At 46.4% G+C, this 25,107-nt stretch overlaps 1 protein-coding gene across 1 annotated transcript; it reads right to left on the minus strand.

Moving 5' to 3' along the window:
• Positions 1–6,920: 6,920 nt before the first annotated feature.
• On the minus strand, positions 6,921–11,976 carry LOC127304039 (uncharacterized mitochondrial protein AtMg00810-like). Its single transcript, XM_051334750.1, has 2 exons — positions 11,122–11,976; positions 6,921–7,154 (listed from the first exon to the last, which is right to left on the minus strand). Exons 1-2 carry the CDS (start codon positions 11,974–11,976, stop codon positions 6,921–6,923), a joined length of 1,089 nt encoding a protein of 362 aa, XP_051190710.1.
• Positions 11,977–25,107: the final 13,131 nt, after the last annotated feature.

The raw sequence follows: 25,107 nt of genomic DNA on the forward strand, positions 1-25,107 counted from the left end.
CGCCTTTGAACCAATATACTTCCACCTTAGGAGTGTTTGCCAAATGTCAACCTCAGTCAGTAGCTTGAATAGCCATTTACCAAGTAGGACCCTATTCTTAACCTGGAGGTCTTGGATACCAAGACCACCATGCTCCTTAGGGCGGCAAAGCACATTCCATCTAGCCAGGCGGTATTTACGCTTCTCACTATCTCCTTGCCAAAAGAATCTTGATCGGAAATAATCCAATCGTTTTAAGACTCCTTTAGGTAGTTGAAACATATCATGTACAGTACCATATTACTTAGTACTGCATTGATAAGAACTAATCTTCCGCTTAGGGATAGTAATTTGCCTTTCCAACTGAATAATCTAATTTGTAGTCTTTCCTCTACCAATTTCCATTCCGCATTGGTAAGTCTCCGATAATGAATCGGTATTCCCAAATAATTGATAGGAAATTGGCCTTGTCCACAGCCAAATAAATCAGCATACAGAGCAACATGATCTTGAGCCTCGCCAAAAAAAACAACTCACTTTTATGAAAATTAATTTTCAGACCCGATAACTGCTCGAATGCTGAAAGAATTAGTTTCAGGTTTCGTGCCTTTTCGAAATCATGTTCCATAAAGAGAATTGTATCGGCGGCATATTGAAGAATGGACAATCTACCATCCACTAGATGGGAAACAACTCCTTCAATATGGCCCTCAGATTTTGCACGTTCAATCATAATAGCGAGCATATCCGCCACTATATTAAATAGTATTGGCGATAATGGATCACCTTGTCTTAGTCCCTTCTTGGTTTGAAAGTATTTACCAATGCCGTTATTGACTTTCATGTCAACACTTCCCCCCGAGACAAAACTATGAATTAGAGCGCGCCACTATTCAGAAAAACCTTTCATTCTGAGAGTTTGTTGCAAGAAAGACCACTTCACCTTGTCATAGGCTTTTTCAAAATCGATCTTCAATATAACCCCATTCAACTTTTTCCGATGTAGTTCGTGAACTGTTTCATGAATGACAACCACCCCATCCAGGATGTTACGCCCTTGCATAAAAGCAGTTTGCGAAGGTCGAACTACATGGTCAGCCACCGTGTTCAGCCTAATAGTGGCAACTTTAGTGAATATTTTAAAGCTAACATTAAGGAGATAGATAGGCCTATATTGTTGGATCCTTTCTACTTAATTAATCTTAGGCAGTAAAATAATCTCACCAAAATTTTGGCGAAACAACTCTAGCTGTCCAGCATGAAGATCAGCGAACAAGTCTAGAAGATCAACCTTGATAACATCCCAAAAGAACTGATAAAATTGAGCTGGAAAACCATCAGGACCCGGGGCTTTGTTGTGTTCCATTTGGAAAACAGTCTTTCTTATTTCGTCCTCAGAATTAGGCGCAGTAAGAAAGTTATTTTCGTCATCAGAAACTTGTCGAACATCATCTATTCTAGCCTCATCCAGAGAGAAGTTTCCTTCCACTAGTGCGCCAAACAAACCTTTATAGTAATTAGTAATGTACGACTTAAGCTGATCATGGCCTTCAATCAAGACCTCTTCTTGTACCAGAGACCGAATAAGTTTCTTCATGTGCCTTCAATGGAAGTATCTTGTATTCGAGTCTCCTTCAAGAATAAATTGAGCTTTATATCGTTGGTACCATTTTAGTTCCTCTTCTCGCAGAAGTTTTGCTATATCGGCGTTGGATTGGCTTTTTAGCTCAATCTCCTCAGTGGATAGTAGTCGGACTTCCGCAATAGACTCAAGGTTATCGATGATAGCTGTAAGTCGTTGTTTCTCTTTCTTAAGTAAACCTGTTGTATGACGAGCCCAACCAGACTGGTGTTTGCGTAAGGCACGTATTTTATTGTTCCACCTCTGTATCGGGGAGACATTCGTCCCAAATCCTTTTAACCATCTCCTGAAAACCTTCCCTCTCTAACCAGCCAAGTTAAAACTTAAACCGGCGGGTAGATGAAGGTCTACGTATTCCAGTGGTTAACAAGATGGGAGCATGATCCGACAAACCTACAATACGTTCCAGAGAACGTACTATGACCATTGGGAACTTCAATTCCCAGTTGGTGTCCATCAGTACACGATCCAGTTTCTCGTATGTAGGTTCCGGTAGGCTATTATCCCATGTAAATTGTCTTCCAACCATTGAAGCCTCTCGTAAATTCAAGCTGTCAATGACTGCGTTGAAGAGAAAGGGCCAATGATTGTCAAACATGTCTCTACTCTTCTCGAACGGAAATCTCATCAAATTGAAATCCCCCCCAATAAGCATAGGGTGCGGATTATCTTTTGCGAGATTAACCAATTCACGAAGGAAGGCAGCCTTGAAATCCTCCTGGGCAGCACCGTACACGGTGACAAGACTCCAGATGAAGTTGTCCGCTCGATTTCTAGTGTGGAATTTAATATGTAATTCCCTCATTGAATGAGCTAACACCTCCATCGTGTCCGATCTGACACCGAGTAAAATACCCCCGGATCTTCCACTGGGAGGACTCAAAATCCACGTAAAGTCAATACCACTGGAGATACGGTTAAGTAGACTCTGCGAGAAATCTCGTCTACCCGTCTCAGAAGTAGCCAAAAAATCCAAGTTATGATCCCTAATGCAATCAGCAAAGTGCAAATCTCTCCTTCATGTTGGATGTATTCCGTTTTATAGCAGCATTATCATCTACCTTCCACCTAGCTTGTGCCAATTTGTCTCCCTCCGCAGCTGCACCTGCGCAGCCTAGCTGGGTAAATCTGCCATGAATCCCATGATCCTTGTCCTCACACCTGACTACCTTAGAGAGGATTAAATTCGTTCCCAGCGTCAGATATATTCCTCCCATCCCAGCAGGGAGACAGCTCTGAATCCGAGGTGTGATGCGAGAGAGGGCTGGCCGGTGGGGGTAACGACGACGGTAGAAACGACGACGACGACGACCTAATCCACACCTGCCATTCTGCAAAACACTCATCATCATGGAGTAGTACAACATCGCGGCCCTGCCTGCGACGGCACCACCGCGGTACTGCGGTTTGTTGCGGTGCAGCGCGCTGCGTTTAACTCACCCGCTGCCAGAATGTATTACCAGTACCAGTCATGATGGCTGGCCCGTCGTCACCCACGCCCACAAACAAAAAAAACGTTAGCTCACTTAGCGCCTTCTCAAATCAGCGTTTCAAAGGTTAGCGTAGCTAGGAACATTCAAGCAGGCCTGCGGGCGTTTCGAGCTCATTATTCACACATCTGCATCAGTATGCACGCTTGTCTATGTATATTATCAGTTTTTGCTTATTGTCAAGAATGCAAGCAAAGAGGAGAAAAAAAGGAGACGACGGCTCCCCTCCATCGGGGACGCAGATGGTTCACCCCGCCTCGTATGCCCTTTCAGGCCTTGGAGGTGTCGAGTACCCCGGTCTCTCGCCGGCCGGAGGGTTCCGTTCTTGTTTTAGATTTTTCTTCCGTGTCTTTTTAGGGTCGTGAGACTGTAGTGACATCCTGAAGTCATAAGGACCTCATTTCCTATCATTGCTCCGGTGGTGTGCTTAGCGCCGGCGCAAGGCGCATGAAGTTGCATGTCTGACAAATCTGCCAGTATCAAAACGATAATATGTTCGTTGGTGTGGTTTCGGTATGGCCTTTCCGATCTACGATTTTCATTATTAGTGATGGTTGCAGCTATGTTGCGTTGGTTCTTTAAGATCTTAGCACAAACAAGCTCTACTACATCACGCTTTGTTTGGCTCCAGCGATGAAGAGCGGGGACAATGGTGTGCCATTGATACACACCAGTGTGTTGTCATCACTAGGTGAAAGTGGCAGAGCATGGCAATCAAATTAGACATTGCCAAGATAGCACAGGCCAATATTGCAATATGTACACATATCTTATTTATGGTCCCAAGGCACTGTTTAAAATGGAAATTGACTTGGAAAGATTGGGCACAACCCAAGATGGCCACCATGGCATGGGCCGCATGGCACGCCGCCCCCTCTGCTAGCTAGGCTCTTTGTATTGCTGTTGACGATTTCCTTTTGCAAAAACGTAAAAATGCAAGCAGACACCAGGAGCGACCAGCACTATAGAACACCATGATAGATGTAGACCATAGATCATCGCATATCCACGTAGTACTAGAGAATATGGTACTAGCATATGCATCCGTCCTATTTGTCCCCCCCTGCGTGCTGGACCTGCAGTAGCCATGTGCTTCGAGTATAGCTAAACCTAAGCTGGATCATCATACGAAACATGCGTGTCCGTGCATCCTGATGAAGGAGAAACCTCACTCGCCCAGGCTCTCAGACATGGCATATCGTGGGCCAAGCAGCTTGCGCAAGCAGGCAGGACCAGGCTAACTGTTACTCCGGTACCGCATGCTGTATATGTGCACTGCGGATCCACGCCATTGTTGCACACCTGCCCACATTTCAGACATCCCGTACAACGACGCCATGATCGCACGTACGAGCTAGCTAGGGCATGTACGCTTTCATTCATGCCTGGGATCTGGGATGGGCCACCGGCTATACGGATCGATCGAGGCATACCCTAGTTCTGTAGCTTCGATCGTGTCTTCAATGAAGCACCAACCCTGTCGAAATTAATCGCTCCATCCATCCTCATCGCGAGCATCGCGGAGTCAGTTGTTGCGCACATTCAAGTGCCTGCGCGAGTTCGATCGTCTAGCCGGCCGGCAAGCACCGTTCCTGGATCGTAGCCTAGCCTTGTCTTGCCTCGATCGCCTGGTCGTAGTTGCATCGTCGGCACCGACTTCGATCTCTGGATGTGGTCAATTCAATTCAGTGCATGCATCCCAGGCGCTGCGTGGGAGAGAGTTTCGCCGGGTATATACTGCCTGCGCCCTGCATCTGAATGACGCCCGCGAGATCCTGCAGCTGATTGTCTCGCAGGAATGGCAGGCATGCCCTCGTGCCCCAGGCATGATCCATGTCTAGGGTTCTGGTCTTAGCCGTTAGCGAGCGCTAGCTCATTTATAGACTTTGACGGTTACTGCTTCAATTGGCGCTCTGAGTGAGCCTGAGTCTGACACTGAATGCGGGGAGGAGAATTTTGCCTGCTCTATCAGGAGGGCTCTCAGTCCCAAACCCCTCTATGACTGATTGCTTCAAGCAGGCCGGTGAGAGCATCTCCACTCGTTTGGCCTCCCCACACTGAAATCCAGGGTTAATTTCATCCGGATTGGACGAAAAAATGGCGTGGGGAGGGCCAGTTTCCCAGCCGCGATCCCAGTCGTAGACGGCGATTTAATTTTTAAAAACGAAAACTTGACGAAATACGGCAAAAAATGATTGAATTTAGACTAACTTTAATGATATTTACTATATGGAGGGCGAAGTTCATACATAGAGGCCGAATTCGAATATATTTCGAATTCGGACAGGGGAATACAACTTTAAATATTAAAACACGGCGCTCTACATGCCGAAATGGCGGTAGAACACCGTGTAGTCCTTGTCGCCGTCGCCGCCATCATCGTCGGAGCCGTCGTCGTCGAACTGCGGCGGCGCCGACGCCGCCTGGCTGCTGCCTTGGCCGGTGTCTCCCCACCGGCCACTGTTGCGAGGCGGGGACGGCGAGAGCTTGTACCACTCATCGTCGGACTCATCGAGGTCGATGACGGGGACGGGGACACTGGATGGAGGAGTCGCAGGCCTGGTCGAGGGGCATGGCGTTCTCGGCGGGGACGAGGTCCTGGAGGGACCTCGCCATGACGGCCTCGAGGATCGCGGCTTCCTCGGCGTCGTGGACCTCCTCCTTCACCGGCTTCCGCTTCCGCTCGTCGGAGGTGCCTGGTCCGCGCTTGGGGCGAACCAGGCGCTGGTGGCCGCGTGGCGTCGACGACTCGCGGATGACGATTCCGCCGCCGCTGCGCTGACGGTTGCGGGACGGGGAAAGAGGCTCCCGTTTCACCGGCGCCAAGGTTTGCGCCGACCTGGAGCTCGGCGTCGCCCTCGTCGCCGATCCGGACGACGAGGAGCTGGCAGCCATGCGCCGTGGCTGCCAGCTGCCCCGGCGGCGGTTGGCCGATGCCCTTGACGGTGGGGGCATTGTCAGAATGGGGTAGTTGCTGCCCTCGATGTGTTCGAGGACGGCCTCGAGGTTCCGACCCGGCGCGCTCCACCAGCGCCGGCGCCCAGCGGCGTTGTTGCGCAGAGGCGGAGGCGGCGGGCCGTCGTAGGAGGCGAGCTCCCGCTGCCACCGCTGCAGGAAGAAGGAGTTCCACGCCATGTAGTTGTCGGGGTGGAACTGCGGCTGGGTACGGTCCTGGTCCGACAAGGTTAGCCGGACCTCCTCGATGGCGACGTCGAGGGCGTGTCCCTGGGGCGGCGGCGGGATTGGCACGCCGCCCGCACTTAGCCGCCACCCGCCGCCGGGAGGCCTCGTATCCGGCGGGCAGGGGTACCCCGCCTGGTGGATGAGGTGGCCCTCCCACGCGTGGAGCGACCGGTGGGGGAAGCCGTTGTTGGCCGCGCCATCCTGCTCGTTGAAATCCATGGATCTCGGCGAGTGATCAGTGGCGGATAGCGTTCGTCTCTGGCTGGGGTTCGTCGGTGCTACGCGTCGCGGCGAGTTATGTAGGCGGAGCTGGACTCGGCGATTAAATGCCGCGTGGACGCTACGCGTCCGCGGCGAGCTATCCGGCGGCAGCCTTTACTGCGCGCGGAAGACGATGCGTCTGCCGCTGACTGGCCGGGTCCATCTCTGCGGCGAAGCCGAAGCGAAAGCGCGGGAGAGAATTCTCGGCGTTTCGCACGCTTTCGCTTCGTCCGGAGTCCCCGAGCGCGCCTCAGGGGACCGGGGATGACCTGGGCTTGCCGGATGGATTTAGGCCCAAATCCGGAGAAAAACGAGGAATCGGGGAAGCAACTGGACCGAATTTCGCCGTCCGGATGAGAAAAACGTCACTCGGAGACCTCTTCAAGGAGACCAGTGGGGATGCTCTGACCAACTGCTACAAGCACTCCAGCAGTACTAGCAGTTAGAGTGGGCGCGACCTTGTGCTCGCATTGAGCTGCACAGCCATGCATATCTGTAGGTGCCACTCTCTGCTGCATCTGTTCACCGTGTCTTATACTGAATCTACTAATTGGAACTTGCGAGAGTCGATCATGGTCATTATCAGCAAAAGAGAAATGCTATCCAGTCAGAACTCAGAAGCAGATGCGGAGAAGCAAAAAAACTAATTAACAGTGTGATTGATCTCCTTGACCTCATGATTACCTAGCTATTTCTTTTCCAGCCTACTTTATCTTTTGAGTGAATTCCACTTTTTACCCAATACTTGTGTATTTATGACACATATTACCCCATTTAGTGAAACTTCTATCAAAATATCACATTTTAGGAGGCTTTAAGCACGGGTTAGCTCTAATTTAGCATTTTTCTTGTTATTGTTAGATAGGATAAGCATGATATGTCAATGTGGAGTGATGAAATATGTAAATATCGGAGCGTATCATGGATGATTATTTCAGACTTCTTTAATCCATATGTTCCATTCCTCACTATCGTTTTAATATTTTTGCACCCCGGTCATCACCTAACACCTTGCCTAATGAACACACATAAGAAAACAAGGGTCCAAAGTTTTAATAATGGCTAATCTACATATATTTTCATTCGATGGGTAATTAGTGTCACAAATGCATAATTAGAGGGTAAAAAGTGTAATTTACTCTTATCTTTTAAACTGCGTGAGGCTTTGAAGGTGCAAACATGTATTGGTTGGCCAAGTATCAGATAGCGATTTTACAGTGGCACAAGGGAGGCCTAGGTATGCATTGATTTGGTGCATGGAAAGGGTGCATATCGGGTCTTATATATGTTGCACCAGGTACACTCGTTCTCAGTTTCAATGAGCACCGATGCACCCCGTGCACTCGTTCTCGGTATTCATATGTAGAAATCTTGAAAGAATATATGAAAATATTAGAGCGCATACAAGCAACATGAATGTAACACTCTACAAAATTCCATCTCTAGATTTCGAACACTATTCGAGTGACAAATATGACGTCGTGCTAAAATGGGGCAAATTTGTCCAATCATGTTACCTACTATTCATAAATATTTCTCTTTTTTTGCTTCTTAGGTATTTTTAACAAACTTAAGTCAAAATGTTATAGATTGGCGTTTTATCTACACGTTGTTGATGAAGACAACACCTGTTCATTTCCTATCATATAATTACTCACTTGTCGGGCAGAATGGGAGTGGTTTCGGTGCAGATACTAGAGAAATAAATTCACATGCATCCGCAGAGAGAAAAATTAACTAACAACCTTAACATAGACTACTGAGAAATCAAGCTTAATCTTCTTATTCATGTTTTATCAATGCAAAAAAAAATTCTCCATACATAGTCATGAGAGGATTGGTTGTACAAGAGTTACATGCATTTATAAAAGGGAGTTACACTAGTAGCGCCGAAGGGGTTATAGCTCTGATGGCATAGAAGTTATAGATATCCATATAAATAGAAATTTCATAGCACCCCACACCCTGAATGTCCATTAACTGTGAATATATATGTATGCCTCGTTAAAAACCTTACTAAGGAAAAAACACACAGTAGGACAAAACTATGATAAAGGAAAAACAAAGAGTACAGTATACATATTCACTCCCCATGATGGCAATATCAAAGAATATCTCCGAGTCGTCGCAGTCCAACATTATTAACTGATTTCTTAAATGTAGAAGTACACATAGCGCCTTCACTAATAAGTCTATTACGTTCTCACTAGAACCACTTTGATGGACTGTTATAACTTTGTCTTTCTGAAGATCATGAGTGAGAATTTTTTTGGAAAGATATGTTTTACTCTATCTCCATTGATATATCCATCTTTTAGTTGGTCTATACAATTTCCATATTAAGAAATCCATAGTGGTGTAGGGGTGTAAAGGGATAGAGTAATTTCCGTACCAAATTCAACACTGAATCCAATTTAAGAAATTCATATCCGATTCAAGAGAATCCAACGGATAAGAATATCATAATCTGCAAATGATATCCGGATATGGCGTTGGATATGGATTATCCAAAAAAAAAATTAGCATTATTCAAATGTTTCAAACGGGATTATCTGATTTCTACTCAAAAGTCACTGCCAATCTAGTGCAATCATCGGTTAATGAGGGACGCAGATTTTTGGCTCTCGGGTGCGCCAGAACCCGTTTTCAACAATAAATTTTCTAAAAATACTAAAATTAATTATAAAAATCGGCATAAATCATGTGTGTAGAGAATGTATTCAGATATGGGCATGCCAAGTTTGAACCGAAAATATGAAAGTATGTAACCTACACAAAAATAACAAACAATACTGTTTACAGTATAAGAAGTACACGTACACTATTTACAGTATACCAAAGTTCAGTTTTCTCTTTTTTGTGTAGGTCACATACGGTCGTATTTTTTCTTAAAAAATTTCACAGGCAAGTATCAAGGTGGCATATACACGCGTGAATTATTTCAAAATTTTATAAAATATTTAAATCGCATTTTTCAAAAAAATTGAAACCAGGTGCGCTAGCACCCAGGTGCTCCACCATATTTTCGGGTTAATGAGCTACAAAAATAATTTGCTGCTATGTCCATTCAATTTAAATTTATGTCATCACGTGGATGCTCAGGTTTAGTCTAAATCTTTCTCTATTTTCTTAATTCATTGACAATTGTGGGTCAAATGTGAAATCCTCTAAAATTTTGCTAGAATTATAAATATCTACATACGAAAGTATTTTTGTGATTATTTTTGTTTCCGGTCTGACTCCGTTCCTTTTCCGGTTTGTATCCACAGTCCGACTTATTCACATTAATATCCCTGACCTGTTATTATATACTCCGCTCAAAATAACAAAGAAAAAATGGTAAAGGATATGGTAGAGGCAAAATGTGATCCAATCCGTTTACAACCCTAACTGTACGTGCATCCTTTTCCAAGATTAAGATACACTCTGTGTGAATATGGTTTGACATACTGCTTAACCACAAAAAACCATTCCGTGTTGGTTTCATGGACTGCTAAATTTCACTGCATGGTGAGCTGTTGTTGCAGGCCTGCAGCTATAGATTTCTTTGAACTCCATGAGATACAAGCACCTCTGCACATAAAACATATCTGGTTTGTGATCACCATTGTGTGGAGATGATAGATATCCTACATCTGAAAAATCCACTAATCCTTCTATGCATTTGTTAGAAAATATGAGCCCATGTCTTTCGTATCTTGAAGGTAACACAACATATACTTTACACCATTTCAATATCGTCTAGTCGGGCAAGAGCTATATCGTGCTAAATATTAACAAAAAAAATGCAATACCAAGCCATGTATGAGCGGAAAGGTACATTAGTGCTTCAATTGTGCTTAATTAAGTCACCTTAGAGCCAAGAATCTCACTTTAATTCAATGGATGAGCTTTATCCATGTAAAATTGTTTTACTATTTTCTTTGTGTAGGTTGTATGGTGCAAAAGAATTCCATTTTTGTGACGACCTATTTGCAATCCAAGGCAATATTTAGTCCTGCCTTGATATTTCATTTTAAATTCCTTTTTAAGCAGTCCAGTGCATCAAATAGTCCTTGAGAAGTACCAATGAGATTTAGATCGTCAACATATAAAATTATTATTGTAAAATCTCGTCGAGATCTTTTTATGTATATGCATGGAAAATAGGATAACTTGTGTACCCTTCTTTCATCAAATATTCACTAAGACAATTGTACAACCTTCGTCTCCAGATTATTTTAATCCATACAATGACCTGTTCAACTTAACTAAATCTTTGTTCTCAAGAACCCGCTTCTGGTAGATTAAATCCCTTAGGAAGTTTCATAATGTAGAAGTGATTTGGTGCAACGATGAGTTGTATTGATCGTGCACAAGGCACATATATAGGTACAGGGGTGTGACCGGGTCTAGTCTCCACGTGAATACAAAGGGAGAGAGACGGTACAGGTGCAACATACAAAACCCAAACCTATACATATACATATACGTTCAACACCCCCCCGCAGTCGAAGCGGCGCCAGTGACGCAAAGACTGGACCTGAAGCTCTCGAAAGTCGAGGTAGGAAGGCCTTTCGTAATCACATCGGCGAACTGTTGATCGGTGGGAATGTGTAGAACACGGACACGACCAAGGGCAACGTGCTCCCGGACGAAGTGAATGTCGAGCTCGATATGCTTCATCCTGCGATGATGTACGGGATTAGCAGAGAGATACACCGCGGAGACATTGTCGCAGTAGACAATCGTGGCCTTCGGAACCGGGCAGTGTAGCTCCTGTAAAAGCTGTCGTAGCCAGGAACACTCAGCAACGGCGTTAGCCACAGCCCTGTACTCAGCCTCGGCGCTCGAGCGTGAAACCGTGGGTTGTCGTTTAGACGACCACGATATCAGGGACGGACCAAGGTAGACGCAGTAGCCGGAGGTAGAGCGGCGCGTGTCAGGACACCCAGCCCAGTCGGCGTCGGAGTAGGCGACAAGGCTGGTGTCGGAAGAGGCCGTCAGGGTGAGTCCCATGGACATGGTGCCACGGATGTAGCGGAGGATCCGTTTTACCAGTGCCCAATGAGTGTCACGCGGAGCGTGCATGTGAAGGCACACCTGCTGAACAGCGTACTGAAGATCCGGCCTCGTCAAGGTGAGATACTGAAGACCACCAACGACGGAGCGATAGAAGGAAGCATCGGACGCCGGAGAGCCCTCAACGGCGGATACCTTGGCCTTCGTGTCGACATGCGTGGAAGCGGGCTTGCAGTTAAGCATGCCGGCGCGCTCCAGCTGCTCATGCGCATACTTCTGCTGATGCAAGAAGAACCCGGTTGCGGTGCGGACGACCTCGATGCCGAGGAAGTAGTGGAGGGCCCCCAAGTCCTTGAGGGCGAACTCAGCGCTGAGCTGAGCTGTGATCTGCTGCAGAAGAGCCGTCGAGGAAGCAGTCATGATGATGTCGTCAACATACAGAAGGAGGTATGCAGTGGCGGCGCCCTGGTGGTAGACGAACAGGGAGGCGTCAGACCGTGTAGACTAAAACCCCGGCTGCTGAAGAAAGCCCGCCATCCGCTGGTACCAAGCTCGAGGAGCCTGCTTGAGCCCATATAGAGAGCGGGAGAGCAGGCACACATGGTCCGGGAAGGCGGGATCGACAAAACCAGTAGGCTGCTGACAGAACACTTGCTCGGTGAGATGCCCGTGCAAGAATGCATTGGACACATCGAGCTGGTGAACCGGCCAAACTCGAGAGGCCGCAAGCTGAAGAACGGCGCGAATCGTGCCCGGTTTGATAACCGGGGCGAAGGTGTCGGTGAAGTCCACGCCGGCACGCTGATGAAAGCCGCGTACCACCCAGCGCGCCTTATGGCGCTCAAGAGAGCCATCCGGGTGAGTCTTGTGCCGAAAGACCCATTTGCCAGAGATGACATTGGCATGAGGGGGTCGGGGCACAAGCTTCCATGTGCGGTTGCGCTGGAGAGCATCGAACTCTTCGCGCATAGCAGCAAGCCAGTGCGGATCACGAAGGGCGGCGCGGGCGGAGGAGGGCAGTGGAGACGGCACCGACGTAGAGGTAGCATACGCATACGCGGGGTCGGTGTAGCGTGGGTTCGGACGACGAGTCACGGTCCGAGCACGGGTGACCACACCGTCGATGGGTGCAGCTGCATGTGGCGCGGGCGCAGCCGGGGCCGCACGGGGCGCGGGCGCAGCCGGCGTCGCAGGGGACGCGGGCGCAGCCGGCGCCGCAGGGGGCGCGGGCGCAGCCAGAGTCTCGACGCTGCCGTGAGGTGGAACCTGCTGAAACGGAAACACAAGCTCATCAAAGTAAACGTGTCGCGAGGTGTAAACCCGACGGGACACGGGATCATAGCACCGGTAACCTTTGGTGTTGGGGGGATAGCCAAGGAAGACACAGGGAACGGAACGTGGGGCGAGTTTATGAGGAGAAGTAGACGCGGTGCTAGGATAACAGAGACACCCGAAGGTCCGAAGACCATCGTAGGATAGAGGGACACCGAATAGGAGCTGATGAGGAGCATAGTTCCAGCGAGGGCGACAGGGTCGGATGTTGAGAAGGAGGGTGGCGGTGGAGAGAGTATCCGTCCAGAAGCGGGGCGGGACGTGAGAGTGGAACAGCAGTGTGCGGATGCAGTCATTAAGAGTGCGGATGACGCGTTCGGCGCGGCCATTCTGCTGAGACGTATAAGGACAAGTGAGATGGAAGACGGTGACGTGCGACGCGAGGAGATGGCGGACAGCAGCGTTGTCAAATTCCTTTCCGTTGTCAGTCTGAAGTGTGAGAATGGGACGACTAAACTGAGTGGCGACATAGGAGTAGAAGGTAGTGAGAGTGGCGAAGACGTCAGACTTACGACGAAGTGGGAATGTCCATACATAATGAGAGAAATCATCCAAAAGGACTAAATAATATAAGTAACCCGTGTTGCTGGCAACCGGGGATGTCCAAACATCACTATGTAATAACTGAAACGGAAAAGTAGAAATAGTGGTAGACTCGCTAAAGGGAAGCCGTACGTGTTTGCCAAGACGACAAGCATTACAAGTATGATGTTCGGCCTTATTACAGGAGAATGAAAAAGTCTGAAGAATTTGACGCAAGACGGTGGCGTTGGGATGACCAAGACGAGCATGCCAAAGGTCGACGCTGGTGGCGAGGGCGGCTGGGCGAGTGGCGGCTGTGGAGGAGGGGTGCACCGGGTAGAGCTCGTCGACAGGGCTGTCACATCGGTGCAGAACCGTTCGAGTGCGGGCGTCCTTCACAGAAAAACCAGCGGCGTCAAATTTAACAGAGATAGGATTTTCTCGAGTAAGTTGGCGAATAGAAACTAGACTTTTAACTAAGTTAGGACAGACGAGGACATTAGACATCTTAATGGGAGTGGACGTGGAGGGAAAAGACATACTACCGACATGTGTAATGGGAAAAGAGGAACCGTCGCCGACGGTGATGCGAGTGGAGGTATGGACAGAGTGGAAGAAGTGAGGTTACCGGGATGATTGGTCATGTGAGCGGTAGCGCCCGTGTCCATGAAGTAATCACCGCCACCGCCGTAGTTGCCGGGAGAGGGCGCCGAGTGCAGCGCGGCGAGGAGAGTAGGGTCCCATGGCGGCGGCACCTATGGAGGGTACGCGGCGGGTGGCACAGCGACAGGCGGAGGCGCGTAGTAGCTCGGGTACGAGGCGGCGGGAGGCGTGGCGCCGAAGGCCGGGTAGGAGGCACCGTGGGGCGACGCAGCCGGCCCGGCGAAGTACGCCTGGTGAGTCGACGGAGCCGGTCTGAAGAGGCTCGGGGCGGGTGCCCGAGGCACCGGCATGGAGTATGCGTGGACCACGCCCGTCCAAGGATTGGTGCCGTACGTCCAGGGAGGGGAGGGCTACATCGCGCGGGGAGCCTGGCCGCCCCCAGGGGCCGGCGGCTGCGGCTGCTGCTGCTTGCGACCGCCACGCCGGTTGCCGCGGCGACCGCCCTGCTACGGTTGAGGGGCGGCAGTGGGCGGGTACCGGGGCGGTGGGAGGAGTGCCGCGGAAGACGCCGGCGGCAAGAGCATGGTGCTGCGCGCGCTTCTTCACGCCCTTCATCCGACGTTCTTCAAGCTTGAGATAGGACACAAACTTGGGAAAAGAGGGGTCGGGCATCAGAGTGAGGTTGCTAGCCGCATTGCCGAAGTCCTCATGAAGATTGGCGGTGAGGGTGCTGAGGATGAAATCATCATTGATCAGGGCTCCGATGTCGCGCAGCTCATCCGCCAACTGCTTGAGGCGACGAGTGTATTCGTCGATGGTCTGATCGTCCTGGTGGCAGTCCGTGAACTCTTGATGCAAGAAGACGCGGCGCTGAAGCTTGTTGTCGGTGAAGAAGCCATTGAGCTTGGTCCACACGGCGGCAGCATCGTCGCCTTCCCGGATGACGGTGAGGAACAGATCGCGCGAGATCGTGGTGAAGAACCACCTGATGAGCGTAGCGTCGATCGAGGTCCACTCGGAATCAGCCGCCATGATGCGCGAGTCGATGGAGCCATCAACATGATCCAGCAGATTCTCCTCGCGGAAGAGAAGGGTGAAGTAGGTTTTCCATGGGTGGTAGGAGGAGGTGGTGTGATGGCGTGTATTTCACACGTTCGTTGGGCAACCCCAAGAGGAAGGTATGATGCGCACAGCAGCAAGTTTTCCCTCAGAAAGAAACCAAGGTTTATCGAACCAGGAGGAGCCAAGAAGCACGTTGAAGGTTGATGGCGGCGGGATGTAGTGCGGCGCAACACCAGGGATTCCGGCGCCAACGTGGAACCTGCACAACACAACCAAAGTACTTTGCCCCAACGAAACAGTGAGGTTGTCAATCTCACCGGCTTGCTGTAACAAAGGATTAACCGTATTGTGTGGAAGATGATTGTTTGCAGAAAACAGTAGAACAAGTATTGCAGTAGATTGTATTTCAGTAAAGAGAATTGGACCGGGGTCCACAGTTCACTAGAGGTGTCTCTCCCATAAGACAAGCAGCATGTTGGGTGAACAAATTACAGTTGGGCAATTGACAAATAAAGAGAGCATGACAATGCACATACATATCATGATGAGTATAGTGAGATTTAATTGGGCATTACGACAAAGTACATAGACCGCCATCCAACTGCATCTATGCCTAAAAAGTCCACCTTCAGGTTATCATCCGAACCCCCTCCAGTATTAAGTTGCAAAGCAACAGACAATTGCATTAAGTATGGTGCGTAATGTAATCAACAACTACATCCTTAGACATAGCATCAATGTTTTATCCCTAGTGGCAACAGCACAACACAACCTTAGAACTTTCATCCTTTGTCCCAGTGTCAATGCGGGCATGAACCCACTATCGAGCATAAGTACTCCCTCTTGGAGTTACAAGCATCTACTTGGCCAGAGCATCTACTAGTAACGGAAAGCATGCAAGATCATAAACAACACATAAGCATAACTTTGATAATCAACATAACAAGTATTCTCTATTCATCGGATCCCAACAAACACAACATATAGAATTACAGATAGATGATCTTGATCATGTTAGGCAGCTCACAAGATCCGACAATGATAGCACAATGGGGAGAAGACAACCATCTAGCTACTGCTATGGACCCATAGTCCAGGGGTAGACTACTCACACATCACACCGGAGGCGACCATGGCGGCGTAGAGTCGTCCGGGAGATGATTCCCCTCTCCGGCAGGGTGCCGGAGGCGATCTCCTGGATCCACCGAGTGGTGATCGGCGGTGGCGGCGTCTCTGGAAGGTTTTCTGTATCGTGGCTCTCGGTACTGGGGGTTTCGTCACGGAGGCTATTTGTAGGCGGAAGGGCAGGTCAAGAGGCGGCACGGGGGCCCCACACCACAGGGCCGCGCGACCAAGGGGGGGGCCGCGCCGCCCTAGGGTGTGGCCCCCTCGTCGCCCCTCTTCGTCTCTCCTTCGGACTTCTGGAAGCTTCGTGGAAAAATAGGCCCCTGGGCTTTGATTTCGTCCAATTCCGAGAATATTTCCTTACTAGGATTTCTGAAACCAAAAACAGCAGAAAACAGCAACTGGCACTTCGGCATCTTGTTAATAGGTTAGTTCCTGAAAATGCACGAATATGACATAAAGTGTGCATAAAACATGTAGATACCATCAATAATGTGGCATGGAACATAAGAAATTATCGATACGTCGGAGACGTATCAGCATCCCCAAGCTTAGTTCTGCTCGTCCCGAGCAGGTAAAATGATAACACAGATAATTTCTGGAGTGACATGCCATCATAATCTTGATCATACTATTTGTAAAGCATATGTAGTGAATGCAGCGATCAAAACAATGTATATGACATGAGTAAACAAGTGAATCATATAGCAAAGACTTTTCATGAATAGCACTTCAAGACAAGCATCAATTAAGTCTTGCATAAGAGTTAACTCATAAAGCAATAATTCAAAGTAAAGGCATTGAAGCAACACAAAAGAAGATTAAGTTTCAGCGATTGCTTTCAACTTGTAACATGTATATCTCATGGATATTGTCAACATAGAGTAATATAATAAGTGCAATAAGCAAGTATGTAGGAATCAATGCACAGTTCACACAAGTGTTTGCTTCTTGAGGTGGAGAGAAATAGGTGAACTGACTCAACATTGAAAGTAAAAGAATGGTCCTCCATAGAGGAAAAGCATCGATTGCTATATTTGTGCTAGAGCTTTTGATTTTGAAAACATGAAACAATTTTGTCAACGGTAGTAATAAAGCATATGCATCATGTAAATTATATCTTATAAGTTGCAAGCCTCATGCGTAGTGTACTAATAGTGCCCGCACCTTGTCCTAATTAGCTTGGACTACAGGATCATCACAATGCATTGTTTTTACCAAGTGTCACAAAGGGGTACCTCTATGCCGCCTGTACAAAGGTCTAAGGAGAAAGCTCGCATTGGATTTCTCGCTATTGATTATTCTTCAACTTAGACATCCATACCGGGACAACATAGACAACAGATAATGGACTCCTCTTTTATGCATAAGCATATAACAACAATTAATAATTTTCTCATTTGAGATTGAGGATTGTTGTCCAAAACTGAAACTTCCACCATGGATCATGGCTTTAGTTAGCGGCCCAATGTTCTTCTCTAACATATGCATGCTTAACCATATGGTGGTAGATCTCTCTTACTTCAGACAAAACGGACATGCATAGCAACTCACATGAAATTCAACAATGAATAGTTGATGGCGTCCCCAGTGAACATGGTTATCGCACAACAAGCAACTTAATAAGAGATAAAGTGCATAATTACATATTCAATACCACAATAGTTTTTAAGCTATTTGTCCCATGAGCTATATATTGCAAAGGTGAATGATGGAATTTTAAAGGTAGCACTCAAGCAATTTACTTTGGAATGGCGGAAAATACCATGTAGTATAGGTAGGTATGGTGGACACAAATGGCATAGTGGTTGGCTCAAGTATTTTGGATGCATGAGAAGTATTCCCTCTCGATAAAAGGTTTAGACTAGCAAGGCTTATTTGAAACAAACACAAGGATGAACCGGTGCAGCAAAACTCACATAAAAGACATATTGAAAACATTATAAGACTCTACACCGTCTTCCTTGTTGTTCAAACTCAATACTAGAAATTATCTAGACCTTAGAGAAACCAAATATGCAAACCAAATTTTAGCATGCTCTATGTATTTCTTCATTAATGGGTGCAAAGAATATGATGCAAGAGCTTAATCATGAGCACAACAATTGCCAAGTATCACATTACCCAAGACATTTATAGCAATTACTACATGTATCATTTTCCAATTCCAACCATATAACAATTTAACGAAGGAGAAACTTCGCCATGAATACTATGAGTAGAAACCAAGGACATACTTGTCCATATGCTACAGCGGAGCGTGTCTCTCTCCCATAAAGTGAATGCTAGGATCCATTTTATTCAAACAAAAAACAAAAACAAACCGACGCTCCAAGAAAAAGCACATAAGATGTGATGGAATAAAAATATAGTTTCAGGGGAGGAACCTGATAATGTTGTCGATGAAGAAGGGGATGCCTTGGGCATCCCCAAGCTTAGACGCTTGAGTCTTCTTAATATATGCAGGGGTGAACCACCGGGGCATCCCCAAGCTTAGAGCTTTCACTCTCCTTGATCATGTTGCATCATACTCCTCTCTTGATCCTTGAAAACTTCCTCCACACCAAACTCGAAACAACTCATTAGAGGGTTAGTGCACAATATAAATTGACATATTCAGAGGTGACACAATCATTCTTAACACTTCTGGACATTGCATAATGCTACTGGACATTAGTGGATCAAAGAAATTCATCCAACATAGCAAAAGAGGCAATGCGAAATAAAAGGCAGAATCTGTCAAAACAGAACAGTTCGTATTGACGAATTTTAAAATGGCACCAGACTTGCTCAAATGAAAATGCCCAAATTGAATGAAAGTTGCGTACATATCTGAGGATCATGCACGTAAATTGGCTTAATTTTCTGAGCTACCTACAGGGAGGTGGACCCAGATTCGTGACAGCAAAGAAATCTGGAACTGTGCAGTAATCCAAATCTAGTACTTACTTTTCTATCAACGGCTTAACTTGGCACAACAAAACACAAAAATAAGATAAGGAGAGGTTGCTACAGTAGTAAACAACTTCCAAGACACAAAATAAAAACAAAGTACTGTAGGTAAAAACATGGGTTGTCTCCCATAAGCGCTTTTCTTTAACGCCTTTCAGCTAGGCGCAGAAAGTGTGCATCAAGTATTATCGAGAGACGAAGTGTCAACATCATAATTTGTTCTCATAATAGAATCAAAAGGTACCTTCATTCTCTTTCTAGGGAAGTGTTCCATACCTTTCTTGAGAGGAAATTGATATTTTATATTACCTTCCCTCATATCAATAATAGCACCAACAGTTCGAAGAAAAGGTCTTCCCAATATAATAGGACAAGATGCATTGCATTCAATATCCAAGACAACAAAATCAACGGGGACAAGGTTATTGTTAACGGTAATGCGAACATTATCAACTTTACCCAAAGGTTTCTTTGTAGAATGATCAGCAAGATTAACATCCAAATAACAATTTTTCAGCGGTGGCAAGTCAAGCATATTATAAATTTTCTTAGGCATAACAGAAATACTTGCACCAAGATCACATAAAGCATTACAATCAAAATCTTTAACCTTCATCTTAATGATGGGCTCCCAACCATCCTCTAGCTTTTTGGGAATAGAGGCTTCGCGCTCTAACTTCTCTTCTCTAGCTTTTATGAGAGCATTTGTAATATGATGCGTGAAAGCCAAATTTATAGCACTAGCATTAGGACTTTTAGCAAGTTTTTGCAAGAACTTTATAACTTCAGAGATGTGGCAATCATCAAAATTCAAACCGTTTTAATCTAAAGCAATGGGATCATCATCCCCAATGTTGGAAAAAATTTCAGCAGCTTTATCACAGGCAGTTTCAGCAGTTTTAGCAGTTTCAGGCAGTTTTTCGCGCTTTGCATTAGAAGTGGAAACATTGCTAACACCAATTCTTTTATTATTAATGGTAGGAGGTGCAGCAACATGTGTAGCATTAGCATTACAAGTGGTGGTAATAGTCCAAACTTTAGCTACATTCTTCTCTTTAGCTAGTTTTTCATTTTCTTCTCTATCCCACCTAGCACGCAGTTCAGCCATTAATCTTATATTCTCATTAATTCTAACTTGAATGGCATTTGCTGTAGTAACAATTTTATTATGATGATTCTCATTAGACAAAACTTTTGATTTCAAAAGATCAACATCAGCAGCAAGACTATCGACTTTAGAAGCAAGTATATCAATTTTCCCAAGCTTTTCTTCAACAGATTTGTTAAAAGCAGTTTGTGTACTAATAAATTCTTTAAGCATGGCTTCAAGTCCAGGGGGTGAACTCCTATTATTGTTGTAAGAATTCCCATAGCCGTTGCCATTATTATAAGGATATGGCCTATAGTTGTTACTAGAATTGTTCCGGTAAGCATTGTTGTTGAAATTATTATTTTTAATGAAGTTTACATCAACATGTTCTTCTTGTGCAACCAATGAAGCTAACGGAACATTATTAGGATTAATATTAGTCCTATCATTCACAAGCATAGACATAATAGCATCAATCTTATCACTCAAGGAAGAGGTTTCTTCGACAGAATTTACCTTCTTACCTTGTGGAGCTCTTTCCGTGTGCCATTCAGAGTAGTTGATCATCATATTATCAAGAAGCTTTGTTGCTTCACCAAGAGTGATGGACATAAAGGTACCTCCAGCAGCTGAGTCCAATAAATTCCGTGAAGAAAAATTTAGTCCTGCATAGAAGGTTTGGATGATCATCCAAGTAGTCAGTCCATGGGTTGGGCAATTTTTAACCAGAGATTTCATTCTTTCCCAAGGTTGAGCAACATGTTCAGTATCTAATTGTTTAAAATTCATTATGCTACTCCTCAAAGATATAATTTTAGCAGGGGGATAATATCTACCAATAAAAGCATCCTTGCATTTAGTCCATGAATCAATACTATTCTTAGGCAGAGATAGCAACCAATCTTTAGCTCTTCCTCTTAATGAGAAAGGGAACAATTTTAGTTTAATAATATCACCATCTACATCTTTATATTTTTGCATTTCACATAATTCAACAAAATTATTAAGATGGGCAGCAGCATCATCAGAACTAACACCAGAAAATTGCTCTCGCATAACAAGATTCAGTAAAGCAGGTTTAATTTCAAAGAATTCTGCTGTAGTAGCAGGTGGAGCAATAGGTGTGCATAAGAAATCATTATTATTTGTGGTTGTGAAGTCACACAACTTAGTATTTTCAGCGTTGGCCATTTTAGCAACTGTAAATAAAGCAAACTAGATAAAGTAAATGCAAGTAAACTAATTTTTTTGTGTTTTTGATATAGCAAACAAGATAGCAAATAAAGTAAAACTAGCAACTAATTTTTTTGTATTTTGATTTAGTGCAGCAAACAAAATAGTAAATAAAACTAAGCAAGACAAAAACAAAGTAAAGAGATTGAGAAGTGGAGACTCCCCTTGCAGCGTGTCTTGATCTCCCCGGCAACGGCGCCAGAAAATGTGCTTGATGGCGTGTATTTCACACGTTCATTGGGCAACCCCAAGAGGAAGGTATGATGCGCACAGCAGCAAGTTTTCCCTCAGAAAGAAACCAAGGTTTATCGAACCAGGAGGAGCCAAGAAGCACGTTGTAGGTTGATGGCGGCGGGATGTAGTGTGGCGCAACACCAGGGATTCCGGCGCCAACGTGGAACCTGCACAACACAACCAAAGTACTTTGCCCCAACGAAACAGTGAGGTTGTCAATCTCACAGGCTTGCTGTAACAAAGGATTAACCGTATTGTGTGGAAGATGATTGTTTGCAGAAAACAGTAGAACAAGTATTGCAGTAGATTGTATTTCAGTAAAGAGAATTGGACCGGGGTCCACAGTTCACTAGAGGTGTCTCTCCCATAAGACAAGCAGCATGTTGGGTGAACAAATTACAGTTGGGCAATTGACAAATAAAGAGAGCATGACAATGCACATACATATCATGATGAGTATAGTGAGATTTAATTGGGCATTACGACAAAGTACATAGACCGCCATCCAACTGCATCTATGCCTAAAAAGTCCACCTTCAGGTTATCATCCGAACCCCCTCCAGTATTAAGTTGCAAAGCAACAGACAATTGCATTAAGTATGGTGCGTAATGTAATCAACAACTACATCCTTAGACATAGCATCAATATTTTATCCCTAGTGGCAACAGCACAACACAACCTTAGAACTTTCTGTCACTGTCCCAGGTGTCAATGCAGGCATGAACCCACTATCGAGCATAAGTACTCCCTCTTGGAGTTACAAGCATCTACTTGGCCAGAGCATCTACTAGTAAAGGAAAGCATGCAAGATCATAAACAACACATAAGCATAACTTTGATAATCAACATAACAAGTATTCTCTATTCATCGGATCCCAACAAACGCAACATATAGAATTACAGATAGATGATCTTGATCATGTTAGGCAGCTCACAAGATCCGACAATGATAGCACAATGGGGAGAAGACAACCATCTAGCTACTGCTATGGACCCATAGTCCAGGGGTAGACTACTCACACATCACACCGGAGGCGACCATGGCGGCGTAGAGTCCTCCGGGAGATGATTCCCCTCTCCGGCAGGGTGCCGGAGGCGATCTCCTGGATCCCCCGAGATGGGATCGGCGGCGGCGGCGTCTCTGGAAGGTTTTCCGTATCGTGGCTCTCGGTACTGGGGGTGTCGTCACGGAGGCTATTTGTAGGCGGAAGGGCAGGTCAAGAGGCGGCACGGGGGCCCCACACCACAGTTAGGGTGTGGCCCCCTCGTCGCCCCTCTTCGTCTCTCCTTCGGACTTCTGGAAGCTTCGTGGAAAAATAGGCCCCTGGGCTTTGATTTCGTCCAATTCCGAGAATATTTCCTTACTAGGATTTCTGCAACCAAAAACAGCAGAAACAAAGAATCGGCACTTCGGCATCTTGTTAATAGGTTAGTTCCAGAAAATGCACGAATATGACATAAAGTGTGCATAAAACATGTAGATAACATCAATAATGTGGCATGGAACATAAGAAATTATCGATACGTCGGAGACGTATCATGGTGGCGTCGAGGGTGACGGGGACGCGATCGCGGATGTTGATGAGGCGGATGGTGGCGGGGTCGGGGCCGGCGAAGGGGTTGGAGTAGGAGGAGGCCGACGACATGGTGTCGGGAGGCGGCGGCGCTTGGAGTAGGTCGCGCGGCGGCTTGGAGGAGGCGGCGGCTAGGGAGGCCTGCGGCGACGGCGGCCCGAAGGCGGCGGCGGCGGCAGGGAGGCGGCGGCGGTGGGGAGGTAGCGGCGGCGGCGGCCGAGAGGTGGCGGCGACGGCGGCTAGGAGAGGTGGCGGCGGCCGAGAGGCGGTGGCGGCGGCTAGGAGAGGCGGAAGCTAGGGTTAGGGATCGGTGAGGTATCTGATACCATGTAGAAGTGATTTGGTGCTACGATGAGTTGTATTGATCGTGCACAAGGCACATATATAGGTACAGGGGTGTGACCGGGTCTAGTCTCCACGTGAATACAAAGGGAGAGAGACGCTACAGGTGCAACATACAAAACTCAAACCTATACATATACATATACGTTCAACACATAACACCAAGTGACTCGTACAAGTATGTTGTAACAACATACATTAGACACGAGTCAATATTCTCTTTTTTTACAGATAAATTAGATATCAAAAAGTCGTTGCATCCATCCATCAAGGGGGTGGGGGTATGTTTGTTCATAATCTATCCTAGGTCTTTGGGAGAATCCATGGGAAACTAATCATGCCTTGTGCCTTGTAATTTCCCCTATCTCATTCCGTTTTCTCACAAACACCCAGTTGCATTAGGAGTGCGAGTTACATGTCCAAAAACTTCTTGATTTCTAAGAGAATCCAATTCCTCTTGAATTGCATCGTTTCATTTTGGTCAATCTTGGACTGATCGAGGTTCTTGATGCTCAGTTTCATCCATAATTTCTAGTTTTTCGTTATATGCAAATGCTCAACGTTTTCCATGCCCGGCCACTTGTTCTTTTTCTCTTATATAATTGATCACTTGTATAGGAGAATGGAGCAGTTTTGGTGCAAATACCTGAGAAATAAATTCACATGCATCCAGATATCAGATACTCAAATTAAACACCAGCATTACCATAGACTATTGCGGGAATGGACAAATATAATGTTGTAGATAATTACATTTAGAAGTTCAAAAAATTATTAAACATTCTAGATGTAGACACTACAGGAATGGCCGGAGACGCCGATGGCCAAACCCTACGCCGAGGGCATTTTATCGGGGCCGTCGGCGTATGGCCTTGCCGGGGCAGCGCCGGAAGACGACCGTCGGCGTATACTTGCCGTCGGCGTCTACCTGGCCCTCGGCGTAGGCACCAGTATAGGGCCTGCTCCATCCGCGCCGTCACTGCCCTCTCACGGCGTCAGGTAAGACGCCGAGGGCTACCCTCGGCATAGGGCATGGCCCCCCTATGCCGACGGCCTCCCTCGGCATATAGTTTTTTTTTCTTTTTTCTCTCTCTCATATTACTTTATATTATGTTTCTATTATTTATTTACTAGTATGAATTAAGTAAAAAAGGTTCTATTTTTTAAGAATTTGTAGATGGCATATATGTAGGTCCCACGGGTGACGCTCTTCGCAGACGGGTCAACCGGAGCCACTAGGCCCAACTTCTGCTATCGATGTACATATGTCCTTAAACATTTAGGAACAATTCCATTGATAACCCTAACTCCAACCCTAACCCTAACCGAGGCCATTCCCGTCCTAGGGTTTCCAGCTTCTGCGGGCCAACTTTCTATTTTGCGAACATTTTGGTAACCCTAAACCTCACCCGGATCCTATCCCTAACCCTAACCCTAGGGGTAGATCTGCGGGGTCTCCGCCCTAGGGTTTGGCTAACCTT

Source organism: Lolium perenne, chromosome 7, assembly GCF_019359855.2.
Source record: "Lolium perenne isolate Kyuss_39 chromosome 7, Kyuss_2.0, whole genome shotgun sequence".
In the NCBI taxonomy this organism is placed as follows: domain Eukaryota; kingdom Viridiplantae; phylum Streptophyta; class Magnoliopsida; order Poales; family Poaceae; genus Lolium; species Lolium perenne.

Bases quoted from the DNA above. Each gene is read 5' to 3' on its own strand.
- LOC127304039 (XM_051334750.1), bottom strand. From the start codon at position 11,976: ATGACTGCTTCCTCGACGGCTCTTCTGCAGCAGATCACAGCTCAGCTC. The intron at 7,155-11,121 runs GTGATTACGAAA...CTGACTGGATAG, and splicing joins CCGATCAACAGTTCGCCGAT to CATTTCTCTTTTGCTGATAA.